This window comes from Chanodichthys erythropterus, chromosome 9 (assembly GCF_024489055.1).
Source record: "Chanodichthys erythropterus isolate Z2021 chromosome 9, ASM2448905v1, whole genome shotgun sequence".
Taxonomy (NCBI): domain Eukaryota; kingdom Metazoa; phylum Chordata; class Actinopteri; order Cypriniformes; family Xenocyprididae; genus Chanodichthys; species Chanodichthys erythropterus.
In genome coordinates, this window is record NC_090229.1 from 2,872,150 (window position 1) to 2,882,662 (window position 10,513).

The 10,513-nt window shown below is 38.5% G+C and overlaps 1 protein-coding gene across 1 annotated transcript; it reads right to left on the bottom strand.

Moving 5' to 3' along the window:
- Positions 1–547: 547 nt before the first annotated feature.
- Positions 548–9,803, bottom strand: ap3s1 (adaptor related protein complex 3 subunit sigma 1). Its single transcript, XM_067394244.1, has 6 exons — positions 9,564–9,803; positions 7,946–8,037; positions 6,166–6,277; positions 6,019–6,090; positions 5,323–5,430; positions 548–1,252 (listed from the first exon to the last, which is right to left on the bottom strand). The coding sequence occupies exons 1-6, from the start codon at positions 9,630–9,632 to the stop codon at positions 1,124–1,126; spliced, it is 582 nt and encodes a 193-aa protein (XP_067250345.1). The 5' UTR covers positions 9,633–9,803; the 3' UTR covers positions 548–1,123.
- Positions 9,804–10,513: the final 710 nt, after the last annotated feature.

Sequence of the window (10,513 nt, forward strand, 5' to 3'; positions counted from 1 at the left end):
CTTTTTTTGATGTAACTGCAAATTACATTCTTGTGACACAAATACATTTACAACCAAAAAGTGACTGCAGATGAAGTATTTTCAAGAACAGTCACAGTAATAGTATGAATACAGCTGTTGTTGCATGATGTCAAATTTAGTGGACAAATGATTAATCAGAAATTCCTCCCAATCTAAAATCAATATTTGGAAAATTTATCAATGATATGACTTATTAGATGTTACTTAATCTTGGTTTGGAGGAAAAAAGAAATCCACATGCAACAGCTTGCCACTTGGTGGCAGTGTATGATACACTTTTGTCGACTGTAGTGTTTTATGTGCAACTATGCCATCAGAACCCATGCATACGCAAGAAAATGCTTTTTGAATAGCCGTCCAGCGTAGTGACCTCTATGCGTGAAAGGGTTAATTGTGTTTGAATGTGTCGCCGGGTATTAATAACTAACCATCCATCACAAAACAGAATAGTGTTTATGGAAGGTGTAAACTTGAGTATTTCATCAAACACAAGACACAGAGTTAAAGAAGAAAAAATAATTTGATACTTTATTTTGTTGCAAAAGGAAATACATGCACCACTTAAAAACCAAAGCAAAACTACCGGCATAATAAAAGAGAAGACAAATCATATATAAATATACTCTGAGTACACACATATAGCAATATAATTTAGGCATTTACAGCATGATTGAGATTTCCATACTGGAATGTTTGTTAGGAGTGATGATCGGAGCACGCGCGCACACACACACACGCACGCACGCACGCACGCACGCACGCACGCACGCACGCACGCACGCACGCACGCACGCACGCACGCACGCACGCACGCACGCACGCACGCACGCACGCACGCACGCACGCACGCACGCACACACACACACACACACACACACACACACACACACACACACACACACACACACACACACACACGCGCACACACACTCACGACCTCCAACACTGCAGCGAGACACACAGAGGACAGAAGAATCAAATAAATACTTCATTTACAGCCATCATCACACAGTGCCTTCATCAATTGTGATGTCACAATATCTGCTTTGCATTCTAGTAAACACAGTTTCACTGTAAAGACTGGTGTGCAGGCCAGTGTTCACTACTTAAAAGATGGCAGGTTTGGCACTTTGATGCTGATGTCCCCGATGTTAATGTTCTTGGGCATCTCTGGCAGGTTCATGTTCTTGACGGCCGAAACAGCACGTGCCGGAGCTCCCGCGATCCCGGCCTGAACGGACACAAACACACAGTTAAACACGAGAACGTCGAAACAGAATCACTTCACTCCATCAATCACGCCGAACGCTCCACATCACACACGATGCAAACCGCTCGTGATCTCACAGCTCTGCGCATGCGTTACTCCACACGGCGGGAATCAGACATGACGGGGACCGAGGGACAATTTGAAGGAAAAAAATATAGTGTGGAAAGGGAATGACGAAAGACATGATAGAGAGCAGAATCTGATCCAGATGAAATGAGGAATGGGAAACGCACAAACCCTTCGAATCTAGGTGAACAGCGAAAGCAACGACTTGTCTTGAATAATTTTATTTGCTCATATTTTCTTCTCTATTGCGCCATATATCCGAGTGAAACTGCTTCTCAAACAAGAACAAATGTAGGGCGGGGCTTGATTTTGTCTGTGGGGAGTTGATTGGATGGTTGTGGTTTGCTATTGGTGGATCTCATGTGAGTGACAGGTTGCCCCGCCCTCATCATCAGAGAAGTCGCTGCAAGAGAAAGGGGAAGATATTCTGATTCAAGATTACGAGGAACATGAATTTAAAAACTACAGATTCATAATTTAGAATAAACACTGCAATCTTCCATAAAAAAACAAGAACTGTCCGTTTTGATTTCATGGTGACTTTAATAACCCGATGCTCACGTCACTAAGCGGCAGGATTAGGGTGGGTTAATCCAGATCAAATCCACTGATCAAGATCCAATTAAACTCAGATGATTCAGGTTGTGACGTCAGAGAGAATGAACATTTACTCACATCAGCTTCGTCAAACGGCAGGGTTTGTTTTAATGCCAAAATATATGAATACACAAAGTAAGACTAGTTAAAAATTAAACTAACTAGTACACAAACAAGTAAAGACTGACTGTATGTGTGTTAGCCTCAGATTCTCATATCTGAAAGATGCTTTTAACCCTTATAGGGTCTTTGGGGTCTTTTTAGACCCCAAACGACGTTTGCTAAAATAAATTTAAAAAAAGATCTCTTTGTCCAAATGACATGAAACTTTGTACAGTTTTTAACACTTTCTAGATCTACAAAAAAAAAAAAAAAGAAGGAAAAAAAAAGTGTGATATGTTTTTATGTTAGTGTAGAAAAAAAAGTCACACTCAGGGTTTTTGGGGTCTCCAGAGACCCCAGGCAACTAAATGTAATTTTGTAACAAAATAATTGTTTTTTAAAAAAACAAATGTAATTTTACTCTGTTTATTAATGTTTTTACTTCATATTTGTGCAGTTTTTAGAGGATTTATCTTATTTTTTAAATTTATATAAATAAAATATTTTTTAAAATACGTTTTTATACAAAAACAGCTTTTTATGTAAAATTCACTTTATAAAGACCCACATTTTCTAACTTTCATTCATGGGGATCACATGGATAATTTGACATGGTTTAGTGTGAGATTTTTGCCCATCTTTTGGAAAATGCAGTTTTAAAAGTAAGAAATGATCACTTTATCCAGTAGATGGCAGCAGAGCTCCACTATTTGCTGTTTGACTGACTGAAAGACATCTTTACACAAGTATTTTTCAGTTGGATTTATATCTAAATATTATGAAATAAAAATTATAACAATAAAAATTACTTTTTGTCAAAGTTTAACATTTTTTTGCACTGAAATTTTTTTTTTTTTTCAAAAATGTAGATTTTTTTGAGGATGATTTTTGTGCATTTCCTAAGCAGGGTCTCATCATAATGTAACAATATTGAAACACAGATTTTTTTTATTACAAAAAATACTAAACTTTGACAAAAAGTAGCTTTTATTGTCATAATTGTGATTTCATAATATTTAGATATGAATTCAACTGAAAAAAAAAACTTGTGAAAAGATGTTTTTCAGTCAGTCAAAGAGCAAATAGTGGATGTCTGATGCCATCTACTGGATAAAGTGATCATTTTTTACTTTTAAAACTGCATTTTCCAAAAGATTGGCAAAAATCTCACACTAAACCATGTCAAATTATCCATGTTATCCCCATGAATGAAAGTTAGAAATGTGGGTCTTTTATAAAGTCAATTTTACATAAAAAGCTGTTTTTGTAGAAAGAAAAACGTATTTAAAAGATATATTTTTTACATTTATTTATATAAATTTAAAAAATATGATAAATCCTCAAACTGCACAAATGTCGAGTAAAAACATTAATAAACAGAGTAAAATTACATCTGTTTAAAAAAAATATAAATATATTTTGTTACAAAATTACATTTTGTTGCCTGCGGTCTCTGGAGAGAGACACCAAAACACCCTGAGTGTACTTCCCAAAGGAAGACCGCACAAGGATTAAAGCATCCAGATGGTTTTTGAAGTGTCAGAAGATCAGTCAGTCTTTACCCGTGTCTGTTCAGCTGGAGCAGTGCATCATGGGACAGTGCAACAGGACAGATGAGAATATTCTACTTACCAGGCATGAGCTGTGAATCTATCTGTGCTACGGCTCTACGGCTCATCTCTAGAGAATTACACCAAATATTCACACAGATCTGCTCTATTCTAACCTGCCATCCTGAGGACCGACATTCCCACCGACGGACAAACACTGCAAGAAAGCGGATGCGTTTTACATCTATGCATCTGTTGGATCCGTTCTGGTTCTGGTCAATCCGAGTGTCGCGTTCCTCCATCGGTCGTGTCGGTCGCGCAGTGAATGTCAGCCCTCAGGATGACGCGTGTGACAGTCATTGAGTGTGGCGTTCAGCCCTACCTGTGTCTACCTGTCCTGTCTGGGACACTGAAAGATAAACGTCTGCAGAAAGAGAGAAACGCAAAGAGCTGGAGACAGTCAGGAAAGAGTGAAGAGAGACAGTTACAGCAGCTCAAAGATCAACACACTTCATACACAGAAGGGCTGTCGTGACCCACCGCACACCGCCGGTCTTCATCAGGAGAGAGACGTCGTGCTGGTGTACGGTGGGTCTTTATGAGAGGAGATTCAGCTGTCAGATCAGAATACCAAACATTTAAGCATTAAAGAGGACCTATTACTCAGTCTTTGGGCTCTACATGCTTGAATGTTCATCATTTTCCTCATTGTTGCAGCTCCTCTCTTCCCAGTCTGTCAGTAACGCTCCTGTCTCTATGAAGCCCCTCCTTCTGAGAAGCACAATGTGCTCTGATTGGTCGGCTGGACCAGTTGTGATTGGTGTTTGGGAAATGTCCCGCCCCTTACCATAACCGCCAGTTACTAACTTACTCAACCAGGCCCCGCCCCTTTATTCTGCGCATTAATTATTTAAATGAGGAACATTGTGACGTGTTTGGAGGCGTTTGAGGGAGTTCAGAAACACTGACACTGATATAGAGAATTCTGCAGCGCTCAAACAGCAACAGCTGAACGTGTAAAATAGCAGAATAGGTCCTCTTTAATGCTTTTTTTGCATTGGGACTCAGTCGTTGTGCATTTGTTTGTAAGAACTGAATTTTAATATTAATCACTGCTGAGATGATACTGCATTACAGTCAATATAATTTTGGCTTTAAATGTAACAGAAATAATGTCATAATGCAAAAAAAAAATGTTTTTAATGATTTATTTTTGCCTTTATTATAGAGACATGACAGGAGACGGGATTGAACTCAAGTGTTGAAGCGCCATCGGCTCCAACCGCAATGCAAAAAAATCGCAATCAATGCATAAATTGAGTTTGAAATATGGCGTTTGTCAAGAGCTGCAATTGAACTTCAGAAGAATAATCGAGCACAAATAAACATCCTGATTTCACCGACACACAAACACACAGGCGCTTCTCTCGTGGTTTGATGATGTCGTGCGCGTGTGGATGTTTATCTGTGTGAGATGAAGATGATCAGACGTCGCATCTGTGAGCGCTGACTGAGCCTCGGCCAGACGATGCAACGCGTTTGGGTTCGTTTCCTCTCAATGGCAAAAGCAAGGAATCCCACATGGGGTCTGACCTTCAGAAGAGCAGCGGCAGCAGACATTCAGAACGAAGGCATCACAGAACGGCATTCTGGGACATGCGTTCCACACACACACACACACAGACATGCTCACGGACTGACACGTGTCGCTCTCACCTCAGATTTCTCCATCTTGGTTTGCGCTTCCACCTGCGTGATGATTTCACTCATGTTGGTTTCCAGCACCATGCCGCCCATCACCATCTCGGCCAGGATGTTATGAACCTGCAGGAAGATTCGGAGCGTTATGAATCTTTTATGTCGAATCATGATTCGGATCACGATTCAAACTGCTGAAATCAAGACTTTGGCGCTCTGAATCTTCCCGAAGCAGTGTTTTGAAATTGGCCATCACTCGTTATTTAGTTTTTTTGGCGCACAAAAAATATTCTCGTGGCTTTATAATATTAATATTGAACCACTGTACTCACATGAACTGATTTAAATATGATTTTAGTACATTAATGGATCTTGAGAGAGGAAATGTCATTGCTCAGGCCTAGCTGAGCCATCGGATTTCATCAAAAAAATCTTAATTTGTGTTCTGAAGATGAGGTCTTACGGGTGTGGAACGACATGAGGGTGAGTAATTAATTAATTAGCATCTAATGTGAGTTTGAATATCAATTTGTGTGAATCTCTTCTGATTGGCTGTGTTTTTGATTGACTTTATCGCATCTCATACAGCTATTTTCTCATTTTTGTTGTGTGTTTATTTAGTTTTTGAGAGGAAAGTGCAGCACTTATTCATCTAAATGTGGATGTGAAGAACAGAACAGAGTTCGGCTGTGAGTATATCGTGAAGCACGTCACCTTATCCATGTGGAAAATCAGGTCGAGTTCACACACATTCTCGAAGCATTTGTCCAGCGTCTCCACGAACACCTGCAGACACAGAGAGTCACATGACCACATCATCACACTGACCGACCAACATCAGCATCAGTGCCGCCCTCACACCTGGATCAGATCCAGAATGCCCAGCTCGCTCTCTGACGAATCCACGCAGAACACGAAGTACAGGGTGGCGTAGTGTCGGTAGATCAGCTTGTTCTCCGAGCCGCCGATCAACCTGAACACACACACACACACACACACACACACGAGACGCAATGAGCCGCGACACATAGGGCTGGGTATTGACAATTTTCACAATTCGATTCGATTACTATTCGATTTGAGATCGATTATTTTGGATTTTAATTACATAGCATATTACATTTAATTACATACTAATATTATGCATTATTATTATGCAAAATTACAGCATTTAAATGGTTTTCCTTTTCCTATGTTCTCCTTGCTGTCATATAGTGTCTCTCTCAGTGAATGGGACACAGATTTTACTAGTAAAATTTATAAAATGAATAATAAATGAATGATAAGTCTTTTCTGTCTGTGGGGGAGACTACAATAATTTACTATGAATTAAATGGAAATCAAATTAAATACAATTTATAGTGTAACCAAAATACCAATAATGCCCAAAAGAAAAAGAAAAAAACTTAGCGTGTGACTTTTAATTATAAACAAACCCGAAATACACCGGGACTCTTATTTTGAAATGTCTGTACTATTGCAGGCTGATCCTTCAATCGTCTAAAACATTTTATATAAAGGCCATAAAGTAGACATTGTAATAATTCATCAACTTGAGTTCATTAGCAATCGCTTGGCATAAATCTGAACTTTTCATTGATTGAGAATCACTTTGAAGCAGTCTGAAGCGCTGTTGCGTGAGCTTGTAGAATGCAGCGCCCGTGGGAATGTTAGCGGGAGTAAACAGTTCTGACGCACACGTAACGAGCAGGTACGAAACGACTAGTTAATCGATCGCGGATGGTTTCGTTATATATAAATGTATAAGAGGATAAATATAATAAAAGCAAAAATGTGTCTCCAAATATACCTGGGCGGCCCGCCTAAGTAAAGTCTATGTGTGGGAAGCACTGAGGTTAAATTAACTTATTTATATACAAACGCTTAAATTACACTCAATTATGTTTTTATTATAAGTAAAGTTTAGAGTTACATAATCGTATTTTCTACTCCAATTCGTCTTTTTGAAATATAAACATTTAAATCGCGGCTGATTTATTCAAACATGCATTAAATATTGAATAACATTAAAGATTATAATGAATATGTAACGGTGCATAGCTATATTTATCTTTCTAGAGTCACTTTTCTAGCTGACTAATGAGTTTATGGTCACTGAATGTGTTTTTCTGAGGTAAATGTGACGTCACGTGACACTGAAGCTGTTTTATTGAGGTTGAAGCACTGATTGAGCGATTACACGAGACATGATACGGATTTCAGTAAGTTGTACTGTATATTTTAACATACCTTCAGATGTTCATGTTTATTTCGCTGTAACTGGTATTAAAGCGGAGGAGAGGATGATCACATGCTTCTCTTTAACTGAGGCGCTAAAGCGATCCGTCACGCCACATTAAACAGCGCCAAAACGCTATTTATTTTCTGAATCTCATAATAAGATGGACGTCATTTGAAATCTGAGACTTTGCTTCATATCAAAAGTAACAGATTATTGTGATTTATTGGATGGGAGGAGCTACATATTCTGCTCATTCATCAACTGAAAACAGACTAGACTAATCGATTCTTGGGATTTAAGAATCAATATCGGTTCATAAAAATGAGAATTGATTAAAATTGAGAAATCGAGCCCTAGTAACACACACACACAACGTCGCTGGAGAAATGCATGACTTACAATCCGCCCTCCAAGAAGTTGCAAACGTTCTCGTCTCGTTTGGAAACCAGATGAAACGTTTCTCTAATGATCTGCTGCTCTGTGTCTTCAGTCTGAAAGGAATAAAGCAGGCGTTAAATGAGTCACTGTAGAGCAGAAAACATCAGTTTCATGAGTTTATGATACGCGTCACACATTCTCCGGGAATTGAACCCATGACCTCCTGCTCTACTGCTTGTAGTCCACTGAAAGCATCAGGAACATTCATGGTGAAACAGCGACACCTGCTGCTCACACTGAGGAACTGCAGCAGAGGTGGTCTGTCAGAGTCTGCTGCAGTTCCTCAGTGTGAGCAGCAGGTGTCGCTGTTTCACCGCTCATGAATGCCACGCTGGCAGAATCAAACTGGCTTCCAGGAATAAATCTGCTCCATCGTTTATTATAAACTGATTTAGTTTCATAATTCTTAATTCTGCAACTGGTATTTTCCTGTTTATTACCGTGAAGCTCCATTTGTATTACATAAAGCGCTGTAGAGATGAATGTGAACATGTTAAAGTCGTTTCTTCTCACACTAATAAAGTTTCTAGAATAGAGTTCAGATCAGATCTTCAGTAACGTCTGTGAGTTTCTGTTCAGAGGAACAAACACGAGCGAGTCACAAGAGCCTGTGAAAATGATAGTGTAACTCTAGAGTGACCTCTGACCCCGATCACATGTCAAGAGACAAAGAGTGGCTCCCTCTTTAATATTTCACAGGCTGCGGTCACTGCGCTCACACACACACACACACACACTCATACAAACACACTCACTCAGACACACACACACACACTCATTCACATGCGCACACACACTTAAATAAAAGCACTCAAACACACACTCACACAAACATACACACTCACCTACACTCAGACACAAACACACACTCAAACACACTCGGACACAAACACTCATTCGCACACACACTTAAAAACACAAACACACTCATAGACACACTCAGACACAAAAACACCTATACACTCTCACACCTACACTCACACACACACACACACACACACACAAACACACTCTCAGACATACATACTCACACACACACTCTCTTAAAAACACAAACACACTCAGACAAACACACACAAAAACACCTATACACACTCTCACCTACACTCTCACACACTCACACACACTCTTAGACACACACACCTATACACTCTCTCACCTACTCACACACACACACACACACACACACACTCACACAAACATACACACACCCTTAAAAACAAAAACACACTCATAGACACACTCAGACAAACACACACAAAAACACCTATACACACTCTCACCTAAACTCACACACACACACTCTGACACACACACTCTGACACACACACACTTACAAACACTCACTCACTCACTCACTCACACAATTATGTTAGTCTATAATCAATAAATATAAAATTCCTCCATGACATCTGAATAAAACGACATTTATCCTAAATTATAATTCATATAAGCTTAATATTTATGTAACAGCAACTAACCAAACACTTTATTTATCTGACAGATCAGCTGTTCAGTTATTCACACAGTAACAGTAAACAGAGGCATTAAATGATAATAATAATAATGATTCGCTCACGTAATGCTCGTAGAATTTCGACAGTCGTGGTTTTCCATGATTATTAAATATCAGAATGGCTTTTATCATGTTCACCGCGATGGTCGTGTCCAGCTGCGGCTGAAGTCGTCGAGTTTAGAGAGTTTATTACAATAATCAATAACTAATAATCGCAATCTGACACTCACAGCACAGCAGAGCAGAAGAGCGGAACCTGTCAGAGTGATTTCCGCTACAGCGAGAAGCTTCCAATGACGCAGCGACACTGTCAAAATAAAAGTCATGAAAATCTGATCCAGAAGGCGATTTACTTTTTTTTTTTTTTTACACACAATTTTTACACATTGAATTATAATTATAAATCAAATAATTATTTATATTTATAAATGAATATAATTATAAATTAAATATATTTAATTGAGATATAGAATTATTGTCTGAACAACTTCTGAAATCTACGTCTACAATATTTTACCCTTCAAATAAACCTAATTTCTCATGATCGTCCACATGATGGCGCAAGATCGCACACAAACGACAAGAAAACAATCGATCAGAACATTTTACAACGCAGAATAACATTCGGTAGTTTTAAAACAAATATTTTCTAATTCGTATTTTCCGTCATGTTAAAGATTCTAGAACATCTAAAGAATCTGTATTATTTCGACACTTGAAAAAAATAAATTCCATACTTTCCATCAAAATAAAATAATATGACACTTTTATCTTTTGTATTGTATGTGTAAAGGTGCCAGTTTAAAGATATAACAACCGTTAAATATAAAGTTCACTTTCTGAATGAAAAAGCGGGTCAATCCAAACTGTAAAGGGGGTGTTCCATTATTAAAAATCGACAAAGAAACAAAAATTATATTTATTTGCTCTCATATGTTGGTTTGTTCAATCAGTGACTGCTTATTAAAATCTACATCATAGGTTAAAGGGCATGTTTACATACATTTTTTGGT

What these genes read in the sequence shown, in the direction of transcription:
- ap3s1 (XM_067394244.1), bottom strand. Translation starts at nt 9,632, where the DNA reads ATGATAAAAGCCATTCTGATATTTAATAATCATGGAAAACCACGACTG. An exon ending in AACTTCTTGGAGGGCGGATT is followed by an intron (nt 6,278 to 7,945) that starts GTAAGTCATGCA and finishes GTGTGTGTTCAG; the next exon opens with GTTGATCGGCGGCTCGGAGA. An exon ending in GCATTCTGGATCTGATCCAG is followed by an intron (nt 6,091 to 6,165) that starts GTGTGAGGGCGG and finishes CTGTGTCTGCAG; the next exon opens with GTGTTCGTGGAGACGCTGGA.